This window comes from Lagenorhynchus albirostris, chromosome 8 (genome assembly GCF_949774975.1).
Source record: "Lagenorhynchus albirostris chromosome 8, mLagAlb1.1, whole genome shotgun sequence".
Lineage (NCBI taxonomy): Eukaryota > Metazoa > Chordata > Mammalia > Artiodactyla > Delphinidae > Lagenorhynchus > Lagenorhynchus albirostris.
In genome coordinates, this window is record NC_083102.1 from 68,887,371 (window position 1) to 68,902,979 (window position 15,609).

The following is a 15,609-nucleotide window of genomic DNA, read 5'->3' on the forward strand; positions in this document are numbered from 1 at the left end:
GAGAGAAAAAATAAATGATTGTTGTTTTAAGTAAAATATTTTAGAGTGTTTTTACATGTGGCAGTAGTTAATCAATATAGATGGTCACATTTAATTCTCACAACTCTAGCCCGATTTCACACATAAGGAAACTGAGGCTCAGAGAAGTAAGTAATTAAAGGAAATGAAACTGGAGAAGTAGGTTATAGCAGAATATGATAGGTTACAGAAGAATATGCTGAAGAATTTCAACCTTAAAAAACAAGAGGAAATTAACATAATCTATAGGGTAAAGTGAATGTATAGACGCATGCATGTGGGCGACATTTGTATGTGAGAAGAAGAACCCATTCAGATATGCCCTTTATAAAGATAATTCTGACAGAAGTGGGTAGTAATCCAGAAAGCTTAAAGATTCGTGACAGTCAGAAGGGAGTTGTAGTTTTACAAGGAAGAGCTGATGAAGAGATTGTAGTTAAAGTCAACATCAGAAGATTTAAGACTGCATATTTAGAACTGTTCCATTGTAGGTTCTCATATCTGCACCAGTCTCAGTCCCCTATGGATAATTTTTCTCTTGTTTTCTCATATTGATTCATTCATTCATATTCTTTCCTTTTTGGGGGTAGTCAGCATAGAAGTTGGGCAGCCTGGGAGTTTGACAGAACGTAGAGAGGGCACAGAACTACATTTATCCTGTAGTTCTCTTCCAAAATTATTTAAAAATATTAGATGCAATACTTTATATCTAATGGATTAGAATTTATTAGAAAACAGACATCAACTATTATATTTACAGAATATTAAAACTCAATTATCAATTTGGATGAAATCTAAACCAGATGTCAATGAACTGAAAAGAACTTCATTCTTACCATTTTGCACACTGAGCATCTTTTACTTGCTCCTTTTTCTCCACAGGTGGTGCAAAATTCAACATCCACGAACCCCACCTGACCAGTGATGGCTTGGGTAAGTACAGAAAATGCAGTGGGATCAGAACCCTACAGTGGGTTAGAAGAGGAGGAAAAAAACCTCTGAAATCACCATTGAAAGACTACAGAGAAGACATGTCAAGAACAAGAGACAAAATTATTAAGGTGAGAGACTGCACAGACTATGACAAAATGATAGATGCCTTTCTGAGTACACCTTTTTCTATACAAAGTACATGGCAGGTAAGTCATGGATCCAAATATTCAGAGAGAAAAAAACTGGCCTTATTCTAGAATAAAAGTATTTTTTCAATTAGGATTATTCAGTAAGCACACAAAGATGTCAGATATATGACAATGAGCTCAGAGTGGAATTTCCTTCTGAGAATTAAGACAATATACATATTTTGAGGGACAATTTATAGGGCACATCACAAATGTTTATCTTAATTCTTAAAAGTTTAGTGCAATTTAAGTGTTTTAAAGACTTTAAACTATTTACTTGATGCTGGTCTGCAATTCTAATAGTTAAAAATTATCACCTTTATTACTGAAATGTTCCAAACTCTTAAAATTAAAAAGACATAGATGTGATTGCATTAGGGTATTAAGAAAAACCAAAAAATATGAAAATTATCATATGGCTACTGAAAATCAGAATGGCTTGCTAAAGAGGATTTATGAAATTTTTTTACATGGGAAATTATAAGGGCAAATATTTATCTGCCTGGGATAATGCTATTAAGATCTATTTGAATGTTCATCAGCCTAGCATTATACTATTAAGACCTATTTAGAGCAATTACAGGGTATCGAGCTGTCTTACCTACTCAAAACAGTTCTTGTTTCTGAGTTTTTCCAATTTGCTTCTTTATTCCCAACTAAATTTTTGCCAATTTTCATAATTTAAATTTTCATTTTCATTTGCCTTTTCTTCCTAAGTTTATTTGTTTTAATATTATCTTATCAATTGTACACAACAGAGCTTTACAAATACCACCTTGGAACATTGTTTTACACTGTACTCATTTTGAAAACTGCCTTACTCCTCCTGAAAGCAAATGATGACTGAGTTTCCTTTCACATTCAAGGGCTGAGAATTCTCTTTTGGAATGAAGATAGTATAACAGTGAGGGAAAAAATAGTGAAATAAAACCTCAGATACTAGATATAAGTTAATAATTTCATAAGGAATGAATGTCTATGGCAGTTGTGCTCAGAAGAGAACTTGTTAAAAATTCAGATTGATCTATACTTTCTAAATTAGAATCTCTAAGGATGTGGTCCATGTACCTGCATTATTACAGGTAATTCTGAAACATACTAAAAGTTTGAGAATTACTGGTACTTAAATGTTACAATGAACACTTATTAATCTATAAAATTATTCTGCCTTAAAAGTAGAGTATTTGATCAGACAACAGTCTGGCCCACAGAGTATGATATATTCAACAGATTTTACAACAATTACATTTTTTTTTTTTTTTGTAAAAGTGACTGAGACATGTTCAAAATCTCCCCCACAATAGGACTTTTGTGGGAGTCAGAAAGCAATGACATTCTCACAGATGTAACCGGAGGTAAAACTAAAGGATTTTTTGCTAGAAGTATGGCTGTTAATGTGAACTATTGCTTCAGAAAAAAATTGACGGTACAGTAGAGTAACCACATGAAATCTTTCTTGTCACAGTTGAATGACAAGAATTCTTTCTTGCTGTGCAAAATCTTGTCATCTACTTTGTTAAATAAGAATCTGTTTAGGTACCAGAGGTCTCCGCCTATAGAAGATATGCAGCCTAAAAACGAACAGGATGCTTTATTCAATGTATCCTATAAAATCAGAGACATTAGCTAGCCTTCCAGATGTTAAAATACACACTGTCAATTAAGAAAGCAAAATATCTTTAACAGTTATCATCTGTTACAATGCTGGAGCAGCATTTCTTAAGTGTAGCCATGCCTCACACTTCCTGCTGAATTCTGTCACAGGTGGAAGCCAGAGTTCCACAGTAGGCAGAAGGAATCAAAACCCCTCCATGAGGGCCCAGGCATCAGCACTGTCAGAAAGGACCATAGGGGACCCTCGTGGCAGCCAGCCATGAGAACCACCATGGCACGGGACAAGCTTAACACTGCTTCAGAGGCTTTTGAACTTGCAGGATACCAGAAGCCATTAGGCAGTAAACAGTGGCTATCTGGGACACTCACAACCACAAGCATTGCAGATAAATAAAGTTCTCCGGAGAGCAGAATATGTAACTCTTAAAGAACAAAAATGTTTAAAGCGAGAAATTTTTCTAAATTGCATTAAATAAATACTATCTTTTTACTGATGGCTCAGATCACTAGGATAAATATCAATCACACACCATACACTCTAACTACATTATTTTATGATACAGGGTTAAAATGGATTGTTGAGCCTTACACTAACCTGCTTTGACTTTTTAAAAAATACTCCAGGCTGCTATTTTTAGTTTTTCTGTTTTCTCCCTTGAAGGTACAATGTCAGCTACACTTGTTAGTGCTGGAAATATCCCACAGCAGCCACTATTAATTGCTTCTCTGATAGCCATTCCCCCAACTCCTTACTAACAGAAACATAACTTAGTCAGAGCAGCAGTGTTTAGACCAGCCAAAAGCATTTCCCCAGAATACCCATTTCTCAAAAATACTCACTTCCACCTGTGCCACTAAGAGCACAGGTCAGCATGCGTTTCAGGGAGAGCTTATGTTTTCCAGCTACAGACCGATTTCCTTTGCTTGTCTGCCTAGGATAGGAATGTGAGCTTGGAGGAAGAGCATGAGAAGCCTTGCAACTCTGAGGTCATAAGCATGTGTATGATAATCTGTATGGCTAAAGAATATCGGGTGGAAAAACAGGAAAGTATTTGGGTCCTCAGTCCATTTCTGCGCTACTGTGCCAGGTCTGGTCTGCTACCTCTGGGCTTCTGAGTATATAAGAATAAATAAACCCTTATCTATTTAATTCACAGTTGGCTGGAGTTCGATACGCACAGCCAAAACACATTCATAATTGATACACCACCCTCATAATTTGCTAACTTTAATCTTCCAAAAGCTTAAACACCAAATAGCCAAGCATATTAAAGAGCAAGGGGAAAGAATCTCTATGTGAAATCATGGAGAGCTCTCAGGAATAAATCAGTGCATGAACTTCATGAGATCATCTTGTCTGCTTAGGTCTTTCTTCTTCCATGGTTCTGAGTCGGTTAAGTCAATGTATAAAGGAACACCTGGAACCCATTTTTAGTCCTGATTTTTCAGACTGAGAATGATATAACAGCCTAGAGAAGGCAGAGAAGAACCAACATTGCCAGATGGAGGGAGGAAACCAGGGATGGGAAGAGCGTCAGGATCAGTTTCTTGCCTAATAGACAAAGGCTGATAAAGGATTTGATTGAAATGCGTAAAAGCATAACTGGTGTAGATAAGGTAAACTGAAACCTATTCAAAATAGGGAAGGCAGGGAGTGTCTTTCATACTACTTAAATAAATATATGACAAAAGGGCAGTAAATAATTTAAAGAATAGATAATAAAGTTAAAATTTACTTCCCATAACTAGCAAGTATAAATGGATTTTTTTTAACGTATGGAAAATTTATAAAATCAGAGGCATTAAAGTAGAACATAAGAAGCTGGGACATCCTTTGAGATTGTTTAGCAGGACACACAATGAGCCTTCTCATGACTTATCCTCTCACATCCCCTGACAGGAAACCATCAACGCAGACATTCAATTCCTACTTTCATCTAGTATGGGATTTTGTACTGGTTTTTCACACGCTACACCTGAACAAGTGTGGATCTGTATTACATAGTGGCTGTGTACCCACTGTTAAGGTTCCACAGAGGCATTAAAAATGTAAGTATCCACTGTAACAATCTATATTCTGACATAAGGATATACTGTTTATTAAACCATGAACCATATAAATGGAAGAAGAGGGTTGAGAGAGGGGAAATGGATAAACAGAAACAGTGTTAACAGGCAAACCTATCTCCATGTTTGCTTCTGAGGTTTTTCTAAAATAATAAAGAATTAAGTCTTTATTAAATAAATAAATAATGCTGAAGAGAACATGACTTTAATTGTACAAAATATGGTGATTAGGTCTTACTGATAGAGTTAACTTAGTTGCGAAGAGCCTTACAATTTCAACAGGAGCAATGCTTCGCACCAGCTGCTGGAGGAGTGTAGCTTCACAGTAAGGAAATTTTCTGATACTTTCTCTAATGATCTTTTCTTGATATATTGGAAAGCCATCAGAAGGTCGGCCTTTTAACAAGCTGAAAGATATTTTTTAAAAAGTAACTAGAGTTACTTTTTAAAGGAGTTGAGTTACTAAGCATTTCCTCCCAGCTGAACCCATGAACTTTGAGTAGTTTCTTCTTTGCTGCATAAGATTTTCGTTGGGTCTTCACATCATGAGGATAGACTCAATTCAGATTGCTGCTCTACCTGCACATTAGGCTAGGCCTTATCAGGCTTAGGGGCTTAGAGATATATTTATAAAAGTAACCCCTGACATAAAACATACTAAACACTGTTATCAGATTAGCTAGTTACTTATTACCATGTCAGTTATTTGTACAAAGAATGAAAACTCTCATTGAGTCACACCCTTCTGACTTAGTTCTCTTTTCTTAGTAAAACTATCGGAGAATTTGACCCCCAGGGGTCAGAGAACAAGGGTAACACACAGCTCTCCTGGGTACAGAAACAGAGATACATTGAGCGCCACTGTGAATCCAGAGCAGCAATTATGGCATAAGCACTCCTATCCTCAAATTTGGACTTGGGCTGCTTTCTAGCTGTATGATTTTACACATGACATTTAACATCTCCAAACTTCAGATTTCTCACCTATAACTGGTGATAACAAAAGCACTGTTGTAAAGAGTATAGAATGGAATAATCAATTTAGTTATGAGTGCCCCTTGTTTCTTACAGATGAAATGTGATCTCAACATTAACATCTGCTGCTAAAATGTTTAATTTTTAAATCCATAATGAGATCTCATATAATGGAACATTATCCATTTGAGTGTACTTTATACATGACATGGGAAAAAACAGTACCTTTTGATCAGAGTGTCCAATTTATTCTCTCCGTCTTTTAAGAAGTTAATACATTTCTGAAAGATACAGCTGATGTAATGCATTTTCATAGCCAGTACTTCATTCATGTCTCTTTGCTTCATACATTTCTCACAAATCAAATCCATCACCTTGTAGCATTTATTCAGAGCTGCTGCTTCTGCCAGCAGAGGATTCTCGTTTATAAGCATCACAATCTAGAAGAAAGCCCAGTGAGCTTAGAAATTCATTGAGAAATTTTCCATGTGCAAATTAGGTAGTCAGTTTTGATTACCAAATAAAGTCTTTCTTATGGTCACATATTTACTGTGTTAATTTAAATTAGAATGCAAATTGCCACTGATCAAGCTGTAAAACTAATACAGAAGGACCCTGACATTATGCAATCTCTTGAATTCTGTGTATCAGTTATCGAGTGATTTGCCATCCAGCTAAACTAGGGTGTTAGTTGGCCAGTAGGAATCATGGTTTCACTATCTCTGTTAAAAGCACTTTCACTAAAGATAAGCATGGCATATTTGTACACCTTTTATATATAGAATCAACTAACAGAGCAATCACTACTTTTAGTTAACATTACTGTTAGGATTTCATGGCTAGGAAAACCACAATTCTCATTCATTCTTGTTAATTATAAGGAAATGAAGATTTTTACTGACAAGAAGTCTAAAAATAAAAGGTATATTACTTACTGATTGACTACATTTCTCTTTGGAAATTTTCCTAATATGCTTCTAATCACCAATGCGAATAGGTCAAAGCGGAAAGCAAAAATAGCTTTAAAAAGGGATTCTAAGAGAGTTACCCAATCTGATGCATTATGAGTCCCACACTTCCCATATATGCCCAGGTTAAGCCCAAATTTAGTGTAATAAGGAGTATTTATTTTTTCTTTATTGGTTGTGGTAGGCTTTCATAGGACAGCTGTAAAAATCCATAGTGAGATACAGTAATACAAACATGTGTGTAACATAGGCACAGTTGTATTCTCAGAGCAGAAGTTCATTCAGTATTTGTTAACTTACGTGTTACAGCTAAATACCTGTCCCAGGTAATCTTAGGAAACAACAGGTGGCAGATTTCATGAATTAGATCCTTTTCTTTAGACATGAAGATAATTTGTTAACTTAAGTAAAACCCATGCTGAGCTTCCTACTTGAAAATTTAACATATATTAAATGTTCCTGTTAAATTAAGGTTTTTTACTTATTTTTGACACTACTAAATTGATATATAACCTAGTATTTTACTTAAAATATAGCACTCAATAACAAATTATTAGACTTCATGAAATAAGTATAATCAGAATCCTTATTGGTAACAAAAAGTTTGCTGAAAACTTTCCCTACCGTAATATATATCATTAATTACCTGTTTATATTTCTGCTGTCAACTGCAATCAATTGAAGCTGTATGCTCAATATTTTGTATACAGCATTTGTAATCAAAGGATAGGATCTAAACTTACATGTAAGAATTCTTTAAAAAATCCCAAATAGAACCCAGATTAATGATTGATTTTTTTTGTTTAAGACATTAGACTTTATTTTATAATATACAGCAGTACACACAATAAAAAATGATATATACCCACAGCTCAACAGTGAGCTCACTGAATCATGTACATAGCTGCACACAAAATAATAATATTTGAATTAGTTTCCTTCCTTTAATCTCTGCAGCATTATAAAATAATATATTTATTATAAAGGGAATCATTAATTACTGAAGAGGAATAAATAAATTCTGGGCTTAAAAATCATGTTAATAATCAAAAGATAGGATCACTTGCACACATCTGTTTCCTAATCACTTAGAGACTCTGCTAAACTCTATTGTCATTTTTCCTGTGACTCTGTTTTTCTCCATTATAATCTCTGTATTCTGGGCATTAGCACAATTCCCCAAGTCCCTGTTGAAAGCAAACATCCTTATTGCTATAGCAGCCACTTAACCTCCGTGCAAATGTATCTGTGTTAGGTACAATGCAGCAAAAAGGTGCACTGTTGGATCGAGTGTTGTACTGTGCTTATCTTAAAAGGTCTTTGATTTGGTAGAGTGGCTATTAGTTACTTTTTTTATAATAAGCCCTATGAAGACCTGTGCCAGCTTGAAAAGGGGTAAAGCAATGAAAATGGGCCACCACAAAAGCAACTGGGCAGCTTTTATCTAAGGTATGGATAAAAGAAAGGTTTTCAAGTGAATCGACTATTTATACGTACAAAAAGCAAGGTGTGGTCTGAAGGAAGGTACTATAATCATAGAATAGTCTCTCTTATAAGACCAAGTGCTCTAAAAAATATAATGTAGGCTATTTTAGTTTATATACCTTTACAGTTTGTCTGTATAAATATACCCCTAATCAAATTTACTCAAAATATGTGCCTTTAAAGATAATTGGAGGTACAGTAATTCTTAGGATATTTAACCCTGAGAAACTAGGTTCTGTGCAAACATCAAAAATTACTCCATAGACTCAATTATCACAATAATTGAGATTACTGCAATCTCAAAGGGTGGACACAGATATAAGACACAGTGAATCAGATACATACAGGAAACTTCTTCAAATCAATCAAACCCAGAATATTCTGTAATGCTCAGGCTAGAGGGGGAATGACAAGGGCCTTGTAAAACCACACACGTTCTCTACATTGAGAAATACTGTATCCCTGGGAAAAATCCTGTCTTCCCACTCCAGCTTGCTCTACTCCTAATAGAAGTGCCACGGAGAGGGAGTCACTGTTTACAGCAGTTCTGTCTTTCCTGTGTGTGCTGGGAGGGAAAGAAAGACTGAAACAGAAGAGGCTAAATATTTTTTAGAGGTTAAATTCTAAGTCCTATAAAATCTCCACTAGAAACACAAACACCTGATTCATGACTGAATTTCCTTTTTGCCCGATTAGGGTCATAAGTGTTGCCTCTAGCGGTTCTTTCAGAATGTTAAGTAAAACATTTGAGTTTTGAAAAATAAAAACAGAATAGATACCGCTTGTCTGTTGTATGGGAAAGGATCTGCTAGTCTGTCATCTCTCTAGATGGTCCAGAAAATTAATTTGGGTGAAGGACCACATGAAAGGTATTTTTTGATTTGTTTGTTCCTCGAGCTTCAAAGACCATATGCAAAGGGATGTAGCAGTAAAGTAATAAGATTATACACAATTTGGAACTTGAGTGTTAGTTTTCAAAAGAGTTACTTTATGAGAGCTGTCCACTTATTTTAATGACAATAAGTATATTCCAGATTCTTCTGTAACAGACAAAGGAAATCTATTTCACTACATTAACACTTTGTATTAAGGGAAAACTTCAATTTTTGACCCAACATACTGTCTTGCTCACCAAACAGCTCTGAATTACTATCAAATCTATACATTATGAATGAAGACATATGGTAGACATTGAAATTTGAAAAAGGACAGCATCATTGTAGCACACATGGAGTTTTATGTGATGACTCACTGAAAAAATAATATTAATTTGGATCAATTTAAAAAAAACCATCAGTTTATAAATAAACACAAAGATCATATATAAAACATGAAGAAAATAGCAGTGGCAATAGTTCACAGTAGCCCTTGAAGTTTCCCAGTTAAGCCATTTGGACTTCCGGGTTGGTCTACTGAGTTTGAAAATCTGTGTGATTTGACTATTTACTAGAAGAAGTGTATCACTTTAATGCATCAAATACCTACTTGCATGAAAAAAAAATGTGTTCATTATTACATTTCAGAACATTTCCTGGAAGGATAATTAGCGTAGTAGATGCTGTTGGTTCCCCACCCAGATTCTCTTTACCAGGCCTGTGTACCAGGTCCCTGCTGCTGGCTCGTTGGCTGCTGTGGGCTCCGAGCTGCCTCCTTCCTCAGGGAACTTTCTTCATCCAAAGACAGCCACGTCACTTGTCACTATCTGGGAAGCTGTCCTTTCCCTCTGGGGACAGACCTCAGCCAATTACAGACTGACATATGAAAGCCTGGCTCCCTTGCCTCTCTGGAGCCATTAATGATCCGGAGCTCACTGTGAGATGAGGTGGAAGCTAGGCTTCGGCTGAACCCATCTCTCTGCCTAGCTTTTCCTCTTGCTCTAGGCTGTGTCCCTCACTCTCTTCTAGGTTTCAAACGACAGTACTCCTTCACTGTATCAAGTGAACAAGAGAGTCTATCACAAGCTTTACATCAACAAAAAGCAGCCCAAGACAATTATGATCCTATGTACTAAGAGCCGTTCAAATTCTGAAGCAATATTTGAATAGAAAGCCAATACAGTAGATGTTACAGTACCTTGACAGGATGCAGATTTGTTGTGGTGATAATTTTGTGCAGGGGGCTTGCCAACTTCGGGGGCAGCCTCGGCTCTTTATCCAGTCCCTGGGGTTTCGTGTAATAATCCAGTTTCTCTCGAGGAAAGAAATTGTTGATTATAGTCACACAATCATGTTGACCTTTTAATAGAAAAATAGGAAATATATAATTTCATTATTCAAAATAAGACATTTTCCATTTTTTTAATTATGTTACTCTGTTTTCTGAAGTAAACATGCATCAACATCTTCAATTTGTAGGAAAGAAGAGTACGGGGGAGGAGGAGAGGTAAAATGTTCTGGGGAACATCTATAAGCATGCTTTGTGATCAAGAAATAATCTTTTTTTTTTTTTTGTGGTACGCGGGCCTCTCATTGCCGTGGCCTCTCCTGTTGCGGAGCACAGGCTCCGGATGCACAGGCTCAGCGGCCATGGCTCACGGGCCCAGCTGCTCCGCGGCATGTGGGATTTTCCCGGACCGGGGCACGAACCCGTGTCCCCTGCATCGGCAGGTGGACTCTCAACCACTGAGCCACCAGGGAAGCCCAAGAAATAATCTCCTTTTAAAGACACAGAATTCACAATACATGAGAAGATTATGTGGATAACAACAACAAAAAAAGCAACGTTCAACTTAAAATTGACCCTAAATGTTTAATAAAAGTTGCTTGTAATTTAAATGTCTTCTTCCACCCCTACACAAATGATATTCATTCTTCCCTAATCACATCTGGCTTTCTTTACACAGAATTTAAATTTATTCTGTATAAAGTTATTATCATTATAATTACTGTTCATATTGTTAAGCTAATCTCTTCCCCCCTTGAATTTGAGAAAAGCCTGGCCTCTTTGTGAAATGAATTAGAGAAAAAGCTTTTGCCCCCGTAAGCTTGGAATCCACATTACGGCTCCTCATAGATCCCTGTGCCACTTCTCTAAGCCATCTCCAGAGGTAAAAATTGTTCTAGGAAAGCAAAACCTTCCCTGGCGAAGCTGGTGGCCTGTGTTTTCCTGCTGCCTCCCCCTCCCTGGCTCCCTCTCCACTACTTCTCTGGAGCAAGAAAGTGGCCACTCTGGGCCAGCAGGCTGTGCCTGCAGGGCACATTTGCAGGTACAGGCTCTTCCAGAATCTCCGGAGGACAGACTTCTTCCTCCGCTCTGCCTGAGGAGGGCTGAGGGACCAGCGGCGGAGAGTCCTGGGGAGCCGGCCCAGACGCCGGGGCTCCCAGAGAGGGGTCCACCCTGGGTGGCCCTTGTGGCCCCTGCCCACTTGTACACAGTCCAGGGAGCATCTGCTCGATCCTGCCAACAACAGGTGACCTGTGGGGGGATTGCATTGTGGGCCAGGTGGACCCTTGAGGTTGGCCAAGGGCTCAGCCTGCCTGAGAGTTCAAGGAGAACTCAAGAGTGGACCGGCTTCCCGCTGTGTCTCAGCAGAGGACAAAATATCTTGTGGTTTGTTGACCCTAAGACCACAGGTATAGAGAGATGGCACTTCCCTTCACAGCTCCACGACGCTGTCGGCTTTACCTGACTGCCTAGGAGATGCGGACCAAAGGGGATCCAATATCGAAAGACTCTGCAATGCCTCCAGCAAAGGGCTTCTTCCGCGGAACGTGTTCTTACAACTACAACCACACCACAACCAAACCATAACCACAACCACCAAAGAAGAAAACTTAAATTAAGCAGATCAACTACAGTATGTAAAGAGACCTTCATGGACCACAGAAAGATTCCATTTTTAAAAGTTAATAGACAAACTGAAAGAGGTAATCCTGGTTACTATTGAGAACTAAAATAGTAATGTAGAAGATGAAGGGGATGAAATATCTCAAAACAGAGAAAAACTAGGATATAGAAATCATTATGGAAGAGATGAGAGCTGAAAAACAGACCCAGGAAAAAAAAGAAATGGATGGAGAATTAATAATTAAACAAATGATAAAAAAACACATCCATGATATGAAGGGAAGTTTTAGTAGTGATCACAGTATCATTTTTGGTATTTGATGTTATTCTTAAATGCTGAAACACCAGTTTCTTTTTCTTTTCTTTTTTTAAAACCAGAAATCTCCATTGTATATATCTTGAGGAAAAGTCAAACAGTAACAGGAAATATTAAAAATATGAAATGTTCTGTTTAGAAAATGATCATTTCTACCTACATAATCTTCAAGAAGGGAGAAAAATGACAATCAAGCAAATATACTACAAGCAGGATGTAAACATGACAGCGCCAAAAGTAACACAGATAATGGTGTGCAGGAATTTACAACTGTACATGAAGAAACTAAAGAAGATGAAGACAAATTGCGCTGCTTTCTAAAACACATCCAGCTTCCATAAAAAGACAGAGGTTCCTGTTTAAAAAAAAAAAGGTGCTCTAAAATAGCTTCTAGAGACTTCCTTGGTGGTGCAGTGGTTAAGAATCCACCTACCAATGCAGGGGACTCGGGTTCGGGTCCTGGTCTGGGAAGATCCAACATGCCGCGGAGCAACTAAGTGCATGCACCACAGCTACTGAGCCTGTGCCCTAGAGCCCGCGAGCCACAACTACTGAGCACACGTGCCACAACTACTGAAGCCCGCACGCCTAGAACCCGTGCTCCACAACGAGAGGCCATTGCAGTGAGAAGGCCGTGCACCACAATGAAGAGTAGCCCCCGCTCACCACAACTAGAGACAGTCTGTGTGCGGCAACGAAGACCCAACGCAGCCAAAAATAAATAAATTTAAAAAAATTAAAATAAAAAATAAAATAGCTTCTAACTATCAAAATAGACATAGGAATATTTGAAGGTAAAGGGATCAGAGGAAAATACAGACTTAGTTTGTAACTACATCTTCTCAGTCCTCCAACTAGTATACTCAGAAAAAGCCTTGTTAGCAGTTGGAAATATTTGTACATAAAATACTGGCTACCTAACAATGACACTGTCGTAGGACTAGAGGTTTGTTAAAATTACACCTTTGTGAGAAGGAAAAAAATAATATTACTTTACTTTTTTCCAACATTAATCTTTCTCATTTTAGGTAGTACTTAGGTAATTTTGATATTTTATTTAAAAAAATCTGCCAATAATTTATATTAGAGTGATATACATATATATTTAAAGTTTATCTTTATAAATTTTTACTTAATTTATATTTAAATTTTAAAATTGAAACTATTAAATATTTAGTTTTATGAGTTTTTAATTTATGAATTGTGAATACCTACAAATAAAATAGTACTATTAATATAGAAAATGAATGCTGGGGGTGGGGGCTGGGTGGGGACCAGGGCATCATTTTGTGCCATTATTACTATCACTGGACTTGCGTCTTCTAGACTGAATGGGCTCACTGAGTCAGCCCTCGGCAGGATTAATGAGAACATACACACAACCAGACACATGCTAGTACAATTTTTTACTTTCAAGGATAAACTGAAATTGAAATACAGTTCCAGACTAAGAAATGAAAAGTTGACAAAGAAAAATCAATTACATTCTCACTTACAAAACCAGGATTTAGAAAACTGTGGAGTAACTTCTACATATGATTGAGAGAATAGAACAGTGATATAAGAATCATGAAACTAGCCAACATATGACTCGCATTTCAGAGAAAAAGAGAGTTTTGGTTATGATGGGTTTCAAACAATATACAACCTACGTACCATCTGAGAATGTCCTGTAACCAAAACCTAAATGAGAACAGAGATCTCAAGATGGAGCAACGAGAAAAGAGAGGAGAGAGTGAAGAACAAGAGCCCTTGGCAGCAGAGTTAGTTAATCCCAACGGGTGGAGACAGCACGATGGAGAAATTATACTGTAGATGGTGAGGACTGCTGAAGCAGAAAGAACACACCACGAATGACACTCTAATGACATATTGGCCCAAACATTCTAGACTTTCTCAGGCAAGTCCACAGCTAGTCGTAGTGGTGGAGGAGGAAAGGAAAGGCCTGCTGCCTGACAAGGCAAACACAGAGAATGTGGAGAAATAAATGAGTTATAAGGATTTCATCTTGTTGGGGTTGCTAAATGGGCAAATGCAAAACCTTAAGCGTAGGGCACAGGGTATAGTTTTGCTCTTGTTTCTAGATAGTAACTGAGAAATATGGGTTTAACTGGGAGCATTGTGAATAGGAGAGTACGCACTGGTAGAACATAAAAGCATTCTTGATCTTTCAAGTTAATAAAAGGAGAAAGAAAATTTACTCTAACAAGACCAGGCCAATCACATTAAGGAAACACACACACACACACACACACACAGCCCCAGCCACATACTGAGTGAGACGGGAGGGACTTCCATGGTGTACTGGTAAGTGAGGAAAACAAGTTGCAAGGAATATATTTGTATGACCTGATTTGTAAAAGATGAAAAAATCTTGCACGTGTGTGAGTACATATGTATACATATTGATCTGCCTGAGGGGAATGAAAGTGGGAGAATGAGTTTTTAATAAGACTATAAGGAAAATATAATGTCAACTTGAAAGGGTACAATGTAATTTTCTGTCTATGAAATTAGTCTAAATAGATTAAAATGGAATGAAAGCATTACCCTCACTTTAGGATGGAATTGTGGACAGGTGTACATTAGATTTTTATTAACGTAGTATTGATAGTATTAAGAAAACAGAGAAAAAGAAAAGCATTGTATTAATGGTTGAAAGTGCAGGCTCCTCCACTTCCAGCCCTGTGATCTGGGGAAAGTTACTTAACCTCTATCTCAGCTCTATTTCATCACATTGTGGACATAATGAAAACTTGTAGAGTTAAAGAGAACTTCAGATCATCCAATTCCCTGGCTTCTTCGTACATATCAGAAAACTGAGGATCTGGAGGTGAAGGGATTTGCCTGTGATCTTGTAACTAATTAGGAGCAGATATGAACTAAAATATGAGTCTCATGATTCCTAGTTTAGTGTTTTTTCTTACTAAACTGACACCCTCAAAGTTAGCTGAGGGCTGAGCTGGTAGCAACCAGGAAGCCCCTAACTGTGGGAGATAAATATTTCTCTGAAGTTTGCACAGCAAAGCCATACCTTTTTCAAATCCTCCTGAACTGAAGTAAAATAAAACAACAATATTTGTTCTTAAAGAGCTGTCATAAAGTGACTCAGTGACTGTTTTGACTTAATCAACAGTACTTACTATTAGTAGTTTTAAGTAATATAATAATAAAATTTAACACCATATACAGTTACTGTCCCCCATATCTGACTAATTCCCACTGTACCTTAGCTTACATGTAATTTCTCTCTTGAAAT

General features: G+C 37.2%; 1 protein-coding gene across 3 annotated transcripts in view; it reads right to left on the reverse strand.

The window, feature by feature from the left end:
• Window positions 1-15,609, reverse strand: part of ANKMY2 (ankyrin repeat and MYND domain containing 2) — a 35,436-nt gene that overhangs the window by 3,264 nt on the left and 16,563 nt on the right. For all 3 annotated transcript variants that reach the window (XM_060157111.1, XM_060157112.1, XM_060157113.1), the window contains 4 exons: window positions 10,322-10,482; window positions 6,021-6,235; window positions 5,092-5,227; window positions 855-983 (listed from right to left, as the gene is read on the reverse strand). In XM_060157111.1, the coding sequence (XP_060013094.1) occupies window positions 855-983; window positions 5,092-5,227; window positions 6,021-6,235; window positions 10,322-10,482 (641 nt within the window). The remainder of the gene's footprint in view (window positions 1-854; window positions 984-5,091; window positions 5,228-6,020; window positions 6,236-10,321; window positions 10,483-15,609) is intronic.